The following is a 20,273-nucleotide window of genomic DNA, read 5'->3' on the forward strand; positions in this document are numbered from 1 at the left end:
GTTAGATAAAGTCCAGCGACGGTAGTGCGCTCACACGTTTATTGTGGACGAGCTTCTGAGGGAGGCGGTCAGCATCTCAACAGGTAGGCTACCGTGTGATATGTTATTATTATTCCTTTTAATCAATTCTTCATTTGTATATGCGTATGTGCTACGGACTTCTCGGAATGTATTTCCCCTGTTATATAGAGTGCTCAGCAACAGAGTAACAGGTAGGATAAAAGTCACTCGAGTAATTTGAAGGGATCCTATAACGTTATTATAATTGTGTTGAATGGTGGTGAATAGTCTCTGGATATTGTAAGTTGTTATAACAGGATTCCGGTCAGACTGGACCCTCCTCTCAGAAATGTCGTCCGCCGGGATGCACACTGGAGACATACGCCTCGGTCCTCACGTAAGCACCGAGCTTTGTCCACATCTGTGTCGGTGTCGCATTTCACTTTCTTAGGCAGACATAAAGGCGGACACACCGTACAAAAGGAAGCCTAACTTTACTTCGGTTCTAGTCAACTGAAGTAAATAAAAGACGGACGCGTTAATTGTCTTTTTTTAGAAACAATACAACTTTTGGTGTCTTGGATAATGTAAAAATATACTGAAATATTAGCCGGAAATAGTATTTTGTCATCCTACCAACCAAGAAATGAAGAGTGGAGAAACTATAGCGGAGTGGATGTTATTTCACAAGAAGATTTGTTAACTGAAGGTCGTTTCCTGATTCGGCGAGTGATGGAGACACAGTGTGACGTAATAGTCAGCGTTAGGATTGTAATGTGGTGATGCAGAAGTAGCCTAGTGCCTACGTGCTCTCAGCAGCATAACTGAGGCTGATAATCTCCAGGCTCTGAGCTTCATCATTACTCTGCTTTCATATACCTTGAAAAGTCAAGGTCACAGGATCAAATAAATAGATATTTGGGTGAAGAAAATACAAAACAAATAATCATTTTTATTTATTTCCTCAAGCATTATTTTTTTAACATAATTATTTATTTCCATATTATTTTTTTCCTTTATTCAGCCTTTATTTATTTTTCGTATTTCTTATTTTTATTTATGTTATTTTCATGTATTCCTTTATATATTTTTCCGTATCGATACATTTTTCCTTATCTCTTTATACTTATGTAATTTTCTTAGTTTGTTGGTCGTTTTGTTGGCGCATTATACTCTTACTTTTAATATCTTAAGTACATTTAGCTGATTATACTTAAGTGACATTTAAATGCAGGACCTTTACTTGTAACAGAGTATTTTTTACAGTGATGATCCGAATACTGTAAAAATACCCTGTGATGAGAACCTTTATAATCTGTGATGAAAGCCTTTATTAAAGAAACACATTAATTACAACTATATTAATTAATGGACACCACTAACAGAAATCCCCACAGAGGTCCAACCATAATGCACTTAGCCGGTAACCATACCCTCAAGAAAACAGGCTGCACTGCAAGTGAATAAGGCCATTCTTCATCCACACCACTCCAGGGTAACTCTGCATACCTAAAAAGCCAGGCATCAATCAGTCACAGTGATTACTACTGAAACAGACCACACCAAACTGTAGGTCAAAAACATTCCTACAACGGTAATTCATTTGTTAAAGCTGCTGCATTTAGTTGGGATCCAATTCTACGCCTATGACTTTGGGATACATTCAGGGAACTGCAGACGGATTGAGATGGGGAGACCCCTGCCCTGAGGATATGCTGCTTAGTGGCAAATGGTACAACAGCTGATGCAATGTTGCTAAGCTAACAAAGTGGAGAGCTTCGGTCAGTCTAGCCAAATAATGTATTCTGATTGAAAGTTGTTCTCACTTGGTTGAGCTGGCAGCCCATATACTGGGGCTTGGTACTTATGTGGAGGTCTGGTTTCAAATCCAGCCCTGGACCTAGCTAAAGTCACCTTGGTCCAAAAAAATAAATAAAAAAGAAGCAAATATCTATATGCTGGCTGCATATATTATTTGTTAAGTGAAGACATTGAACATTGAATAGACTTAAAGTTGAGCATCAATAGGCGCGTTCACTTAGATACTTTCAACTAAGGGATTTTGCTAAGACCCACTCTCCACAATTCCCCCAATCCCTGCCTCCCAGTGGAGTGGATCTTGTACTTAGAGCAAGAACTTTGTCTAGGCGCCATGTCTCTTATTTTTATGATATTTTTTCTCCGGTTGATGAATCTGCCATTAACAAGATTATAACTAATTGGGAAAAGGAACTACAGTTCACCTTCTCTGATGACTTTTGGAAGGAGGACCTGAGAGCCGTTAACTCATCCTCCAGTTGCGCTAGACTCAGCCTAATACAGTTTAAAGTTCTCCATAGACTACATTATAGCAAGGCTAAGCTCTCCAGGATTTATCCAGATAGATTAGATAACAGGTGTGATAGATGCTCCCAGGCCCCCTGCGACCTGACTCACATGTTCTGGTTGTGCCCTAAATTATCTAGCTTCTGGCAATCTTTCTTCAAATGTATTTCTGAAATTGTAGGTCTAAAAATGTCTCCATCCCCTCATGTAGCTATTTTCGGTAGGCCCCCAGATTAAATCAACATTACAAACACTCAAACCAATGTCATGGCCTTTACCTCCTTGATTGCTCGTAGGAAAATCCTTCTTTTGTGGAAATCTCCTTTACCTCCCTCTTTTAAAATGTGGCTGAGTGATACTATGTCTCTTCTAAAGTTGGAAAAAATTAAGTTTGCTCTCCGGGATTCCTCAGATAAGTTTTACGCTCATTGGAGGCCACTGATCAGCTATGTAGACCGTCTTCCCCCTGATATGGTGTCGCTGTAGGGATTCTCCCTTCATCTGTCTATAATTCCGATATGATTACTCCCCTGTCCGCCACACATGCAGCCCGTGAGACATCCCTGGATATGTGTTAGTATGTGTACATGTATGTATGTATGCAGGTATGTGCATGTATATTATTATGTATATCTATCATTTTGTATTGTATTGATGTACTGTTGCCTCAGTGCTCCGGGAGAGGGGTGGTTGGGACGGGGCGGGGTTAAGGGAAAGTGAGTAAGGGTTATTTTGGGGGGGAAACATGAAAATGCCTTAATTACTGTAATGCACTGTTACACTTTTTATTTTTCATGTGAATACAATTATTTTGAAAAAAATAAATAATGTAGTGGATTTAAAATATAGATAATATTTCTCTTTATCGCTGTGGAGTACCTTTAATAAAATAAATGCAGCAAAAGTACTTGGCATTGATTTAAGATGATTCGGGGACATAATGACACATTAATGGAAAACTATGAATACATCTGAATGGTTGTGAGATGATTGATCAGAGAGGAAAGAAGAAAATAAAACAGCTCTGATACAAAAAAATAAAATAGGCGCGTTCACACCGAATACTTTTCCCCGTACTTTTCTCGTTTAGTTCCGTTAGTACCCCTTATTTTGCGTTCACACCAAAAAGAGTACTTAGTGCCGGGAACTTTTACCCCCATTTTTAGTGCCTGCTAGAGAGGTGGTACCATCCTGGGGAGAAAAAAGTACCAATTTCTATTGGCTGGGCGAATTGCAAACCACGCCCCGTAAAACTCTGAAAAGTTTTTTGAAGCCGCCATTGTATTTGCTGGCATTAGCATTATTAGCATTAGCATCAGCCCAGTGGGGAGAGAGTAACATGTTGCAGCCCCTCCTCCAGCTCCCGCGGCTATATTATGCACGAGTCAACAGCAGACTCAGAGATTCGCAAATCCTGACTCACTGTGCAAAACACAGCAGACTCGTGCGGACTCAGAGCCGTAACCGTATAGCAGCAGATCCAGAGATCCAGCAGACTCGTCGTCATGCAGGAGTCAACAGCAGACTGAGATTCGCAAAATCGCCCTTTTTTTTGTGATCAACATGTTTTATTAAAGCAAAAGACACTGTGTAGCGGAGGTTAATATAACGTCAGTTTAATATGCTCGTGAAATGCAACAAGTTTTCGGTTTCACCGATAGGATTTCTACGGTCTTGGTGATGCTGACTCATATGACTCAAATGACTCGTATGATCCGGATCTCTTCAATGACTGACTCAGAAGACCCTGAGTCAAGCCCCCAGGAAGTGCGCCGGAGTCTGATGAGAATAATCGTGCTGGTCAAACGGCGGTACTACACTTCCTTTAGGTTGCTGGGCCCGGAAACACTTTTTCCCATTGACTTACATTGGGAAAGAGTGGTCTGTAACTCGTTGGATAATTTTTTTTAAACTAAATAAACTACCCAGTATGAACGTTTGTATAGCCCTTATTAAAAACATTCGGTCCTCAAGTTGTAAAAATGTGCTAATAACGTTATTCTGAGAGTTATTTCCCTCGGCATTATGAACGTGCATCTAACCCACGGGACCGCGCCACCGGGCACGTTCATGTTACGTGTTCAATACTACATGAGTTTCTCTTTACCCATGGATGCACAATAACAACGGACCATATCGCCTTACTGCCATCCCACGGAGCTGTAATAATGGATATATTGCACATGTTTGCTGTAATTCATCATTTGTAAAATATTATACTACATGGGCTGTATGATGTAAATCTTGTACCGTAAATGTTGTATTAAATAAAGTTAATATTACCGACGTAGATTAACGTTCCTGTAGCTTCTTATTGCACTTGCAATTATTTTAGTTACTTGTGGGCTACTTAACATGAATAATCACAGTTACTATCCTTTTACTCCATCACATTTCAAAAAGAAATAGGCTATTGTTATTTTAACTCCACCACAGTAATCCGTCATCAGCTTTACTTTTTAGATAAAGTTTTAACTCACAATTGATCATAACAGGCTTCAACATACACATTTTTATATATTACCAAGTGGTTTCATGTACAACCCACACAAGTATCATGCTAAATGAAGCTCTGTTGCTTGGATATCACTAGATCCTGATGTCAGCGTAATATAAAAGTACATAACGATTGATGTGTAACTTAGCATAATTTACTAGCTAGCTGCTAGCTGCTAACTGCCGCCTCGTTAATATAAATCCAGTACCATGCTGTCATGAACGCGCGGTGCTGTTACGTGTACGCAAATTCACGTGCTTAATGTGAACGAGCCTTTTGGGCGGCGTGGTTAAAGTTGCGCATGCTCTATGAGTGCACATACGGGTACTTCTCAGGCATGCTGGGTAATCTGTGACGTTTCGCTCTCTCAAAAGTTGGGCCATTTTGTCATCATGCGCTAATGAGCAACTCTCATAGGAATGAATGAGGCCCCGCCTCCCACGCTGTATCCAGTTCTTATTATACATCCATGCCCTGAGTCCGTAAAAGGATCCGGATTTGCCATCTCTAGTGATGAGGAGGTGTCGGCGTTCTGGCGATTTACTCGGAAGTCTCCAACTCCGGGGACTTCGGGTGGCAGTATACGCCGTGAAGTGGTTTGCGGCCTGCCAGTAAACCCAAAGCAGAAGAAGAAGAAGTGACGTCAGCGGCTAAGTACAGCAAAAATACTTGTTGTGAAAGCGGCTAATGTCCTTTTTCTTTTATTTACATTAGTATAAATATGTCAGCTGATTTCATTTATATATATATACTGTACATTGACAATTACTGTTTTTACATTTTTAACAGCATTATATTTTATAAATAATAATCATTTTTGGTGATAATTGACGTTAAACTTCCGATTGGTAACTCTACACAGATCGTTAATTTATTACCAAAAAAATATAAGGAGGCAGAGTGCTGCGTTCCTCATAGAAATAAGGTGTGTGTGTGTGTGTGTGTGTGTGTGTGTGTGTGTGTGTGTGTGTGTGTGTGTGTGTGTGTGTGTGTGTGTGTGTGTGTGTGTGTGTGTGTGTGTGTGTGTGTGTGTGTGTGTGTGTGTGTGTGTGTGTGTGTGTGTGTGTGTGTGTGTGTGTGTGTGTGTGATATACAGATAAATAGCCCACCTGTGTCTTATTCTTCTCCTTTATGTTATAACATTTTAAAGAAGAACACGAAACATCAAATATGAAAATAGGGCTTAGCCAAACCTACCTGGCCCAGTAACTAGGGTCTGTTTAGGGTCTTATTTTAGTACGGATGCTGACACATGGTGCTCATGACAGAATCCTGCATGGGTCACGCTCTGGTCATGGAAGGTGTGGATGATGTGGGTTGGCCTATAGAAGAAGTATTCTTGTAGGGTCATGCTAATGTCACTGTCTCTCTGTGTGTGTGTGTGTGTGGCCTAGCATTACTATACTTGTGGGAACCTAAATCTGTTTTCACAGTCATGTGTGGGGACTCGCCTCCCTTATGGGGACAAAATGGAGGTCCCCATGAGGGGAAGCATTAATTTTAGGGTGAAGACTTGGTTAGGTTTAGGGTTAGGGTAAGGTCAAGGGTTAGGGTTAGGCATGTGTTGGTTATGGTTACGGTTAGGATAAGTCTCCAGGAAATGCGTGGGTTAGGGTTAGGGTTAGGTGTTTGCTGATGTTCCTAATTTAATAATTCAAGAAACCATTTCAGGAAGTGGGGTGATAATGACTTCTCATTTATTTTATTTATAATATCTTATTGTCAACATTCTTCTTGGTTAAATCGCAAAGGGGAGGACTGGCGCTGCTTGGCTTCACCCAGTGTAATACATTGACAGAAAATAATGACAGTACATTTGGATACCACGCTGTATAATTAACAAGTCATCAATTAAATACCACAAACGCTTGTTCACTTATTAGCCATGCTAGCTCCTGCTCCTAAACAACATCTGTCAGGCTCTGACCTGTAATGTACACGGTGTGACTGAAAATACATTAAAGACAAATTAGGCGCAAGAGTATTTGTAGGTATATATGTTTATACATTCAACTTAAATGCATATATACTGGATATCATATAAGATATATATGAATGGTAAACTGATCATTTGTATGGAGATTTTTGTATGCAGGATATATAATCAGATAAGGAAACCACATAAACAAATCTATTATATATGACAGACAACCCTGCTTTACATATATCATAAATATTATGTGTAACCTTTAAACCTACTAACTGTGATTCAAATATTTGCATTACAGAATAAGGATACCATATAAAGTAATTACACAATGGGGCAGCTTTGCCAACTGTGCCAATAGGGAAGCCAAGGCAAGGCTGTTGCAGTTGTGGCTGACAAAAATAGAACCTGAAAGGAACACCAGCCAAAAACCGCCTCCCAGATGTCCTTCATGAAAGCTATGCCAGGCTGATTAAGTAAACACTAGTTATCACTTAGGAGAAAATATTACACACATTTTATGTTAAAGGTCACCTATTACGCAAAAGCCACTTTTCATGTATTTTATACATTAATATGTGTCCCCTTTGTGTAAAGAGATACAGAACGTTTCAGAAAGAAAACAATTCCCTCTCTGTTTGTCCTGATCCATCCAAAAGAAAATGTTTTTTTGGAATGTGCAACCATTAGCGAATAACTAACCAAGTTAATACCAGCCAGCCTTATCACCTGAATCTCCTCCTAGAGCACCATTGTGTTCTGTTAAACCGAACACTTCCACAGAGGGGCGTGGCCAGCAGCAGCTCATTAGCATTTAAAGTAACTGACACAAAATCATCACTTTTGGAACAGGGCTGAAACAGAGGGGTTTATGGGATGCTACAATGATCTGTTTGGTGTTTCAGCCAAACACTTCAGAGACATGTTTTGTATATAACTGGAACTATAATATATTGATGAAAAACAGTATAATAGAGGACCTTTAAGATGGAAGTCGCAACTCATGGTGTTGCAGTGATTAGCACTGTTACATCACTCCAAAAAGGTTCTCTGTTTGACCCGGCTGGCCAGCCTGGGCCCTACTTTGTGTGTTTGTAGAGTGTTCTCCCCATGGTTAATTGTTAGTTGCTCTTAGAGTGGTGCAGGAATGAGTCCTGAAACCAATAAATGAGTTAGCATTTTAGCACTTTCAGTTCATTGTCTCAAAGCTATTGTTTTTTTAATTGGTAAGATGTCTGAAATAAGGTCTGTGGTTAACACAAGCTTAAGAGATTTGTATGTTCCACAACGTAAAATACATCCTGAATCCCCACTCTTGAATGTCTCAAGCTTTTAAGTGTCGGCTAACAAGTGGCTAAATAAGACTACTAGACGTCATCACGGCGAACATTAGCCGCCTTTAGCTTAGCAGTGGTGCCGCGCAGTGATGCAACCATGATGTAGTTGTTTGTAGCCTAACATTAGCTTTTAACTTCTGGTGATTGCATTTACATGTCTAAAATAACAAAAGTGTTGTTTATATGTGGAGACTATACGCCTTACGCAGCGTCCACACGGCGGCGTGCGTTGAAGCATGCCGGTGAGCTTGTCTGAAACTCGACCAACAACCAATCACATGAATCTCCCGCCCCGGACACACAAGCACGCGGTTTGATTGGCTGGAGCTTGTACTGGCATATGATTTGATTGGCTGACGCTTCCGCCAAAGCTTCACAAATTGAACATTGCTCAACTTTTGAAGCAACGCTCCCACAATGCAGTTCGGCAAAGCGTGACGTCACCCCTTTCAAAGTGAATGGGCAGAAGCGTTGAAGCTTCAACGCACGCCGCCGTGTGGACGGGCCGTTAATGGTGCTAACTTCCGGGTATACATCATCACTCCACCACATTGTCTCTTTTTCCTGCTGTCTGTCTTTATGTGTCAGCCCTGTGGTTGCTTAGCGATCAGTCCAGGGTGTGCTTCACCTCTCACCTAATGTCAGCGGGGATCAGGCCCCCTGCTGTGCTGCAGAGGACAATTGGTTTCAGATAGTGGATGGATTTATGTTAACACTGATCATACTATCAAGGCTCAGTGGCGGCTTACATGTTAAAGAAGCTAGCTATTGCAAATCTCCAGACTGGCAGGATCAATCTGGGAGGGGTCACTTGAGAAATGTCCCTGATTCCTCAACCCCAACTGATCAGTGGCCAGCAGATCAGAGTCTGTTTGTACTGGACAGCTTCCAGGTGTGCATGTGCAACTGTGTGAATGTGATCAGGGGTTTCCTTTTATTACATTCATAAATAAACTCTACAAGAAATATTATCTATTTGGCTTAGGTGGATAGTAATTAAGTACAATACATATCTACAATTGTGAGGTACTTGTACTTCCATTTCCTTTTACTTTAAACTTCTACTCCACGACTCCAATTTTATTGAGCATTTTTGTTACATTGCATTAATGATATGAAATATAATAAATACAGGACTTATACTTGTATTTCTACGTTGTGGTATTCCTACATTTACTTAAGTACAGGATCTGAGTACATCCACCCCTGACATTTTACAACACAGTTATATACTATACCATATGTATATAGTACGGTACTGTGAGGATGAACAGCAGAGATCATAGGCTGTGCAGTAGTGTGTCCATGTGCGGAGTGTGTGTGTAGAAAAGGCCCCAAAGTTATAGTTACTGATATATATATATATATTATTTTATTATATAGAGTTGATACCTGTTAAGTTGGGCCTTCATAGTGGGGAGGGGCTAACCCATGTGTTTTTGGGTGACGTCACACATCAGAGGGTAATGTGCGTCAGTAGTTGCAGGAAAGTTATGCCGTCTTAAGTCTCGTATTGTGTGCGTAAATGAACGAAAAACCACACACAGACAAATATCTGTATGTCTGCCTAAATAAGTAAAGAAGTCAAGCCTCATCTTAGCTCCTCATTTCCTCTATTCTGGACCATTGGCCTTAAGTGGTGTTCCGGCCGACACACCTGGAGTCTACAAAAATAGAAGTGCTCATATTCTAAATAAAACAAACCCACCTCTCCCAAGAATACTAGCCTCAAACCGAACAGGTTAAGTGATTTTTTTATAGCAAAAAACTGTATATTGTGTGTAGTTTGCGTCATTATCATGGCTGTTATGTTATTCCTGTCATTTTATTGAACTGTGTCCGCCATATGTTTTGTTTTCACCGAGAGAAAGTTGCCAATCATGTGACATGGATGCTGACCATTAGAAATGAACAGGGAGAACATTTTTAGCCATTCCAACATTTCAAAGGCGATATTATGTTTTGCACTGTGACGTACATAGCTTTTACACATGATTGGGTTCATTAACCACACACATATGATTTTGACTTAAGTAATTATAAACACATTGTTTGACCTCTTGTTTTTACCACTGTGTTTATAGCCACTGACCTCAACAAAGTAGTCAAAGAGCATCATGGGAGGAGCAGTGGTGGACGACGCACCTCCTGGGGTGAAGGCACCAGATGGCGGCTGGGGGTGGGCAGTGTTGGCCGGGGGCTTCGTCATTACTGGTTTCTCCTACGCCTTCCCCAAAGCTGTCAGCGTGTTCTTCAAGGAGCTGATCCTAGAGTTCGATGTGGGATACAGCGACACTGCCTTGATCTCATCAATACTGCTCGCCATGCTGTACGGCTCAGGTAGACATGGGTGGTACAAGACTGGGGGGATAAGCTGTTAACATCAAAATGATATATACCACACTACACATGTGCACACTTAATTGACGTATTGATTATGTTTTCTCAGGCCCTCTGTGCAGCGTGTTAGTGAACAGGTTTGGCTGTCGGCCGGTGATGATGGTCGGCGGACTCTTCGCCTCCCTGGGAATGATATTGGCCTCCTTTGCCACAAGTATCATACACATCTACCTTTGCACTGGAGTTATTACAGGTAAAGTCATAACGAACATGCACAAAAATAAAAGATGTAAAAAGGCTACATAAATATGCATGCATCTACTGCAGTGTTTCTCAAACTTTTTTATACCAAGGACCACTTAACCAATAAAAAAACACTCGCAGACCACCTAACTCCACAAATATCCAAAATCACATCGTTTTTCTAGAACAGATTACAAATCGCCTGAAAAGAGTACAAACAAGTGGCAACATGTGTGACGAAGGTGTTGCGCTGGGCTATATTATGAAATTGAAAGTGAAACTTAGGCTCGCTCCATTGCGGAGATATTCCCGCGAGAGTGCGGACAACTTAAATGTATTTATTTATTTCAAATGTTACCAATATACTCACGGACCACTAGGGGGTGCTCACGGACCACACTTTGAGAAGCACTGATCTACTGTATATCTGTATATTCATTACACTACATGGAATTTGGCTTACGCTTTTATCCAAAGAAACGTACATACACTTCAATATTGTAGACATGCTTACAAAGCAAATTGTGGTTACTGTATCTTGCCCACAATTAGTGAGTTTTCAGATGACAGTTAATGGTCCAGCCCTCAACATGTCTATCCCACTTCAACATATTGACTGCAGGGGGTGGGATTAACCCAATAACCCCTGGTTACATCCTTCTTGTTCTATTGGTTCATTTCCTTACAATACACAGCAACAGTATTGACGAAACATGACAAACGATGCAAATGTTTTTTATTTTCCTTCTACATTTTTTGTCAGTTGCTTTTTCCATTCATCAAAGCAACATATTGTGAAAAAAACGTCCTAAAGTTGCCTATCACTTTTACTTTGGATATTCCTGCAGAATATGTATATTGTTGATGACTTCCTGACCTTTCCACTACTGTCATCATCTGGGCAGGAAATATGTAAACTTTAGAAACACTGATAAACCTCTTCCTGCTGATGAACCTGAACTTCTTAGCTTTATTCTAATGCCATCTTAAGGTTAACATAAGCCTTGATCCAAAGGACTTTCACATTCATGCCATCAGGTGGAAAAACATAAAGAAACGATATGATATGAAAATTACAATATGATACATTTACAACACCATTCTTGGGACCTACTCAAACTCTACTTTTCCAAATGTAAAAGAAACAGCCACAATTATTACATTACATTACATTGCATTTAGCTGACGCTTTTATCCAAAGCGACTTACAATAAGTACATTCGACCAGGAAGACACAACCTTGAAGAAAACAGAATCATATAAGTACATCAGGTTTCATAGAGCCAAACATTTCAAGTGCTACTCAACTGGCTTTAGATAAGCCAGTCCTTTATTAGTATAAAAGTGCTTTGTTAATAGTTCTATCGCTCAAAGTGGAGTCGAAAGAGATGAGTTTTCAGTCTGCGCCGGAAGGTGTGCAAGCTATCTGCTGTCCTGATGTCAATGGGGAGCTCATTCCACCATTTTGGAGCCAGGACAGCAAACCCACGTGTTTTTGCCGATGGGAACTTGGGTCCCCCTCGCAGCGAGGGCGCAGCGAGTCGTTTGGCTGATGCAGAGCGTAGTGCACGCGCTGGGGTGTACGGTTTAACCATGTCCTGGATGTAGGAAGGGCCAGATCCATTCGCAGCATGGTAAGCAAGTACCAGTGCCTTGAAGTGGATTCTAGCAGTTACCGGAAGCCAGTGAAGGGAGCGGAGGAGCGGAGTGGTGTGGGAGAATTTAGGAAGGTTGAAGACCAGACGAGCCGCTGCATTCTGGATGAGCTGCAGAGGTCGGATGGCACATGCAGGTAGACCAGCCAGGAGGGAGTTGCAGTAGTCTAGGCGTGAGATGACGAGAGCCTGGACCAGAACCTGAGTCGCTTTCTGTGTCAGCTGGGGACGTATCCTCCTGATGTTGTAAAGCGTGTATCTGCAGCAACGGGTTGTAGCAGCGATGTTTGCAGTGAAGGACAGTTTGTTATCTAGGGTCACACCCAGATTCCTTGCAGTCTGAGTCGGGGAAACAACTGAGGTGCCGATGTTGATTGTTAGGTCAAGAGTGGGACAATCTTTTCCCGGGAGGAAGAGCAGCTCAGTCTTGTCAAGGTTGAGCTTGAGGTGGTGAGCAGACATCCACTGAGAGATGTCAGCTAGACAAGCAGAGAAGCGTGCAACGACCTGGGTCTCTGAGCGGGGAAAGGACAGAATTAATTGGGTGTCATCAGCGTAGCAGTGGTAAGAAAAACCATGCGGGCTAATGACTGATCCGAGCGAGTTTGTGTACAGGGAAAAGAGGAGGGGACCAAGAACAGAGCCCTGAGGGACCCCCGTAGTTAATTGACAAGGGTCGGACTCAGACCCTCTCCAAGTCACCCTGTAGGTACGGTCTTTGAGGTATGAGGTGAGGAGGGAAAGTGCAGAGCCTGAAACTCCAAGTTTTTGGAGAGTGTGAAGGAGGATCTGATGATTCACCGTGTCGAATGCAGCAGACAGGTCCAAAAGGATGATGACAGAGGAGAGGGATGCAGTTTTGGCAGTGTGCAGTTCCTCCGTGACAGCAATGAGAGCAGTTTCTGTGGAGTGACCTGCCTTGAAACCAGACTGGTGCGGATCCAGAAGGTTGTTCTGATTGAGATAACAGGAGAGTTGTTTAAAGACAGCGCGTTCAAGTGATTTAGACAGGAACGGGAGGAAAGAGACAGGCCTGTAGTTTATAACATCAGACGGGTTGAGAGTGGGTTTCTTTAGGAGAGGGTTTACTCTTCCCTCCTTGAGACTGTTTGGAAAGTGACCAGAAGTTAGAGAAGTGTTGATGAAGTGGGTGAGAAACGGTAGAATATCAGGAGCGATAGTCTGAAGGAGGTTTGAAGGGATAGGGTCCAGAGGACAGGTGGTAGGGCGGGCAGAGGTAATGAGGGTAAGAACCTCACTTGGAGAGAGAGGGGAAAAGGAGGTTAGTGTGTTGGTGGAAGGAAGGTCTGGTGACCCAGCGGTGAGTAAAGGTGAGTCAGAAAAAGAAGAGCGAATATCATCAACCTTTTTTTCAAAGTGGGTAACAAAGTCACTTGACAGAAGTGAGGAGGGGGGAGGAGCTTTTGGAGGGTCCAAGAGGGTGGAGAAGATGGAAAATAGTTTTTTAGGATTGGAATAGGAAGATTGGATCTTATCTTGAAAGAAAGTGCTTTTTGCCTGAGAGATCGAAGCAGAGAAAGAGGAGAGGAGAGCTTGATAGGTTAGGAGGTCGTCACGGTGTTTGGATTTCCACCATTTCCGCTCTGCTGCCCTAAGGACGGTTCTATTAGCACGCAGTGCATCATTTAGCCAGGGAGCAGGAGGGGACTGACGAGCCTGCCGAGATGTGAGAGGACAGAGCGAGTCCAGAGTGGATGAGAGAGTAGAGAGGAGAGTTTCTGCAGCAGAGTTTGGAGGCAGGAGATGGAACGAATCAGAGGAAGGGAGGGCTGAGAGCACCGACGAGGCAAAGGTAGGGGGGGAGAGGGAGCGAAGGTTACGGCGGACAAGTGCAGGATGGGAAGAGATTAGTTTGTTATGTTTGGAAAGGGATAGAGAGAATGAAATGAAGAAGTGATCGGATGTGTGGAGCGGGTTTACAGAGAGGTTAGAAGTAGAGCAGTTCCTTGAGAATATGAGATCAAGGACATTGCCAGCTTTATGAGTCGGTGGGGACGGAGACAGTGAGAAAGCAAAGGCGGTTAACAGAGATGTTAGTTCGTCTATCTTCCCCGTCTGGAGGTTGAAGTCTCCGAGAAGTACAGCGGGAGGGCCAGTTTCAGGGATGAGTGAGAGGAGATTATCTAATTCCTCCAAGAAGTCCCCCAAGGCGCCTGGTGGACGGTAGAGAACAACAATGGTTAACTGTATAGGATGGGTTACTGTGACGGCATGGAATTCAAAGGTGGAAGGAGTAAAGTTAGGTAGCTTGAAGAGGGAAAAGCTCCATTTGGGAGATAGCAGGAGACCAGTGCCACCTCCTCTGCCAGTGGGTCTGGGTGTATGGGAGAAGGAATATGCAGTGGAGAGAGCTGCTGGGGTGGATGTGTTGGATGGAGTAATCCAGGTCTCAGTGAGAGCAAGGAAATCCAGAGACTGCAGGGAGGCGTAGCCAGAGATGAAGTCAGCCTTAGGAACAGCTGACTGGCAGTTCCACAGGCCACCTGAAACTAGATGTTGGATCTCAGTGGAGCACGTGGGATAGACGAGAGCAGGCCGGTTATATCAATTAGGAGATACACGGGGCCAGTGATAATTGCGAGAAGACACATGAACAGGAATGGAGAAAATACACATGATTATAGCATGAGGGGCTAGAAAACTAAAGAAAAGATAAATAAGACACCAGCTCAATCAGAGTAGGATTTGCCTCCTCTTTGCCTCCCTCGTGACTCCCGTAGGACTCCAATGTCTTTGTCAGTCTTACTCCCGCAGGACTCCAATGTCTTTGTCAGTCTTACTCCCGTAGGACTCCAATGTCTTTGTCAGTCTTCGGCTGTCTGACGCTGAAGCTGACGCTCCAGGAAAGAGCTACCCAAAAATGGATGCCTGATTGCTCAGTTCTCACAGCTGTAGGGCCACGGCCCACTAATTAGTTAACTATCTACAGCTGATGGGCGACAGTAGACTGGCAGTGCCTATATTAATGCAGGCTTGAGTGCTGAGACCTGTAAAGCAGGTTTCGCCTGAGCAGATCTGAGATTTAAAATCTCTCAAACGCGATTTAGCCGTTACAGCTACAATAACAATTTATACAGAGTCGAATAAATGAAACAGAGAAGTCTAATTAAACAAGAATATAACTTACAGTGGTTGCTGCGTCAATAGGTAATGTCGTTACCGGGTCCAGATGCACACTCAATTATCTTGAGATGATCCAAGTTTCTATGGAAGTTCAAAATGGTTAGGCAGTGAACTCTAGTGGCCATAGTAATAATTACAGTAAGTTACAGTTGCAGTAATACTGAAGTCAGTTCATGAAGTACAAGGAACACAAGTCTGTGTAGGGAGCTTTTGTCCAGGATTAATGCCAACGCCATTTATTGGTTTAATGTCATCTATATATATATATATAGATGACATCAAACCATTAATGGCGTATTAATGGAAAATCATATATATATATATATATATATATGATATGACAATAAACCTTTTGAATTTGAATTGAATTCTCGAAATAAAACTTTTCAACAGCTGTATTCAAACTTTACTTCTCCATATAGAACTGTACGCTTTTTTTTAATTGCTTGATATTGAATGTCCTTTTTAGTCTATCATTTTGGTACAGACTAAAATTGAAAACGACATTTCTAAATACAATTTTAGCCACAAAGAATTTGTCTTTCCATGTCCAAAACTACAAGAGAGACTGAGTCCTTTCCAGTGTTTGTGTCTCAAGGTGCTTCTATGTGTTGGTGTCCCTCTAGTATACCTCCCTCCCTCACCCCTAACCTTTTGCAAAGTGAATTATTTCTGTCTGTCTCTCTGTCCTTAGGTCTGGGTCTGGCGTTGAACTTCCAGCCGTCTCTCATCATGCTGAATCGCTACTTCAGCGAGAAGCGTCCTCTAGCCAATGGCTTGGCGGCAGCAGGCAGCCCTGTGGCGCTGTGCTGCCTCTCCCCACTGGGACAGGTACTCCAGTACCACTATGGCTGGAGGGGGGGGTTCCTCATACTCGGGGGCCTACTTCTCAACTGCTGTGCCTGTGGGGCCCTCATGAGGCCCCTGTTGCCCCCTAAGAAGGCAGAGAACCTGGAGGAAAGCATTCCCACAGAGGAAAAGAAAATCCAGCCGAAGAAGAAGCTGTTGGATTTCAGCGTGTTCAAGGACAGAGGTTTCATCATCTACACCCTTGCAGCGTCCATCATGGTGCTGGGCCTGTTCGTGCCCCCCGTGTTTGTGGTCAGCTACGCCAAAAGCCTTGGTTATGAAGACACAAAGTCTGCATTGCTCCTCACCATCCTGGGATTTGTTGATATGTTCGCTCGACCTATCTGTGGAGTCATAGCCGGCACGAAGTGGGTCCGACCCAGAACTGTGTACGTGTTGAGCTTCGCTATGATCTTCAACGGGTGCACCGATCTCATAGGATCACAGGTAATTAAGCAGCATTCGGCTCAATATAACAAGAGGATAGAGATGATCATGCCTGTGTGAAGGGTTTTCAGTTTCACACACTGACTAGAAACCACATCCATTGACATCATAAAGGTCAGAGAACTGGACTACTTGGCTCATACTGGGAAAATAACAGGATTAAAAAAAGAAACAAAACATATTAATTAAATATTTAAGAGATTATAACATTTAATGCCTATAAAAATCAGTCTAGTAAAAAGTGAATGTTGTTCGGTAGATTATTTCAGTTGATTATCCTGAAGGGAAAACTGTAAATTAGACTGATATACTTTGTTATATGTGTATAGTTGGTAACTGTAGTGTTGTGTCTCAATTCACAAACTCCTGTACTGACGTGATTTTTTGAGAGCATCAGTGCGTCAAAATGCTAAGTATAGCAAAATGCACTATGAGTACCCAAACGACCACCATCTTGGCTACGTAACAGAAGTAACCGTTACTTTGGTCAACACAGTCCTGTACAAATAAAGGTTTTGTAGTAGTTTTTTTCCATTAATACGTACTACTATTCCAGTGTCGAAAAATAATCCTGTTATTTTTAGAGCAGATCATCTGCTACCAAGAACAATAACTGCTAGCTAGCTAACAGTGGTCATTGTCACTTTTGGTAAAGGGCACAGCAGCCGTGCGCAATGTTAATTGTATTGGGTTTATTGAGCAGTCTGTAATTATTTGCTAACACGAATAATAACGACCCTAGCTAGCTTTCAAGCTAACAGCGGTGATAGTGCAGTTTGAAACATCACTGCCTGTTAAAAATGCACAAACTGTGATAATAGTGTATGACATTGCAATGTACTAAGGAGAGCATCTTAAATCGAGACACAGCATAAGTCTTTAGCTTTAGTCATTCCTGGTCAAGTAGCCTTATTCCTTCACCTTAATGTCCTATGCTAACCTGACTTTTCTTCTACTTGCAGGCAAAAGACTACGGTGGTCTGGTGATCTTCTGCATCTTCTTCGGCATTTCGTACGGCATGGTTGGAGCGCTGCAGTTCGAGGTCCTCATGGCTGTCGTAGGGACGGAGAAGTTCTCCAGCGCCATAGGCCTGGTGCTGCTGGTGGAAGCTATCGCTGTTCTAGTGGGACCTCCTGGAGCAGGTCAGAACAAGGGAGGAAAGATTGAGACAGTGAAATAGTAAAGGGGTTGACAGTAATGCTAATGTTCTCCTTCTCTCCACCAGGTCGCCTCCTGGACTACACCAATGTCTACATGTACATCTTCCTGTTGGCGGGCTGTGAGGTCACACTGTCAGCTTTGGTCTTAGCCCTGGGCAACTTTTTCTGCATTAAGATAAAACACGGAGAGACAGAAGCTAAATTGGAGATGGCTGTGAATGCTGCAGAGAAGGAGGGTCTGAATCGCGGGGTGGAAGAGGAGGAAGACCATGACGGCGAAGAGGAGTCAAAGGGAAAACACAATGGAAAAGTCCGCGCTTTAAAAGCAGGGGAGGAGGAGATAACGGTGATGGAGACGGGGGAGAAAGGAAGAGAACACATCGATATGAAGAATAAGACTGAGGAATGAGAAACTGTTCACCAACAGGAAGTCAAATGTTCTAAGGAGGATCTGTTGCAAAACGCTGAGCTAGGAGCCACACAAAGGGAAAGGGTCTAAGTATTGTAAGGGGAGAAAATATTGCGCTTTAAATAACAATCTATTCTGATAATGAGTGTTTATCATCAACACGTGTTTTTGCCCTATTTGGCTCTAATGCAACATTTGGATGTGATTCAAAATGTGTATTACTGTTAATGAGTTAAATGGAGAGTCTGAAACACAATTCCTTTGGGCATTAAAGGTCTCACTCACTCAACACCTTTTTTGACTAGGCTCGGCTCAGACACAGATTACATTTAAGGACAAGGACATTTCGTTTTTTGCAGTTGTTTTACAGACCGATGCTGTTTTCTTCAGAATTCAAGCTGTTCCACCTTCCATTTCCCTAGGGATTCCAAAAAGGTTGACTAAAAATGCCAGTCAACGTCCACTTACTAGCTCTTTTATCAAGCTTTCAACAACTTCTCATAACTTTGGTCAACAGATGGGGTTTGCTCAGTGGCCATCATATGACCTACTGTAAGCTTTCTGTCTTTAGGGTATACCAGCAGAGATATTAGGGTGTGAGCGGTTTGTGTGCTGCGAAACACAAACTGCAATGGTCTCGGTTTTTGATTGCAGACCACTTCTTTAACTTTCTACTGCAGTGGTGCCAGATCTCGGTCCCAAAAATGTGTTGAATCTCATAAGAGCTGAGCGCCGGAGCGGCGTCAGTCAGAGGCTGAGCTGTAGCAGTTTACGGTGAGAGCTTTAAGTGGTTGCAAAAGCTGTGGTTCCAAGATCACAAAGTGGCTACAACGCAACCACACAGGGCCGCCCCTTGCCAACTTGGGGCCCCAAGCGACATTGTGAGATGAGGCCCCCCCCCCCCAACCGACAGGAGTGAAAATATGTTTTGGAAATATAATTCCTGTTTATTATTATTATTATCAACACAGTTACTTTTTTATACAGTGAGGTAAATGGTAAATGTGCATGTATGTCGTTCAGTATGCGTTTACCGGTGAATACGTCAGCATTTCCTGCCAAATACTAGCCTCAAAAAGATTAAAATATAATTAATGCAAATAAACTACTTCTACTAATAATGATAATCATAATCAATTTAATAATAAAAATAATATATTGTTTTATTATAATATAGTTGTAATAGTCAAGACAAAACATGCTTATGACATGCTCAAAAACTGATATTTCTTAAATCTGTATTCAAATGTAGTTCCCTCTGTCAGCAATGTATCAACAACTACACACACATTTCTCTCAGTATTCCTCTGTGTTGTGGTTGACATGACGATGACTGCAGGAGTTATTCATTAAAAAATGAATAAAAGGGGAAAAAATGCTCCATGATTTTTAGGCTGTAAACTTGAACTGTTATGTAAGCCAACTAAACAGACAGTGTATCTCTCTTCCTCCTGTATATTAGCAGATCAAAGGCATCACATACTTGAATGAATGGTAAATAAAGAATGCTGGAAATAACTGCATCTCCATTAGCCTATATGCTCTGCAGACGCTGCCTTCTTCATGTCATGAATTTCAGCTGATGTTTTAATATGGCAATTGGCAATTTGACTTATACAACATTCGCAAGTTGTACATTTGACAATAACCCACCTTCGAGTGATGCTCTAGTTTCTTCATGTTTTGTTTTTTGCGCCGGACTGAAACTGTCTTTTCACCGACATCTCTTCACCTGCACTAGTGGCCGTATCAAAGCCGTGATTGGTCAGATGTCGATTCATTGCAACGGTGTCGGGTTACAGACGTGCTCCCCTTGTCACCTCTTACACTCTCACTCTCGCGGGGGGTGAGCGGAGAACTGAGCGGAGAACTGCGCACAGCAGCTGAGGCCCTCTGGGCGGGGCCCCCTGCGCAAGACGGGGCCCCATGCAGCCTGCGT

At 42.4% G+C, this 20,273-nt stretch overlaps 1 protein-coding gene across 2 annotated transcripts; it reads left to right on the plus strand.

Moving 5' to 3' along the window:
* Positions 1–2: 2 nt before the first annotated feature.
* On the plus strand, positions 3–19,264 carry slc16a3 (solute carrier family 16 member 3). Of its 2 annotated transcripts, none has more exons than XM_034227571.1 (6): positions 3–83; positions 10,171–10,426; positions 10,536–10,679; positions 16,163–16,764; positions 17,727–17,907; positions 17,991–19,264. In XM_034227571.1, the coding sequence occupies exons 2-6, from the start codon at positions 10,204–10,206 to the stop codon at positions 18,332–18,334; spliced, it is 1,494 nt and encodes a 497-aa protein (XP_034083462.1). In that variant the 5' UTR covers positions 3–83; positions 10,171–10,203; the 3' UTR covers positions 18,335–19,264. The 2 variants fall into 2 exon arrangements, with proteins under 2 accessions (XP_034083462.1, XP_034083463.1); XM_034227572.1 differs by lacking the exon at positions 3–83 and adding an exon at positions 318–397.
* The last annotated feature ends 1,009 nt before the right edge of the window (positions 19,265–20,273 follow it).

The sequence above is a fragment of the Gymnodraco acuticeps genome, unplaced genomic scaffold (assembly GCF_902827175.1).
Source record: "Gymnodraco acuticeps unplaced genomic scaffold, fGymAcu1.1, whole genome shotgun sequence".
Lineage (NCBI taxonomy): Eukaryota > Metazoa > Chordata > Actinopteri > Perciformes > Bathydraconidae > Gymnodraco > Gymnodraco acuticeps.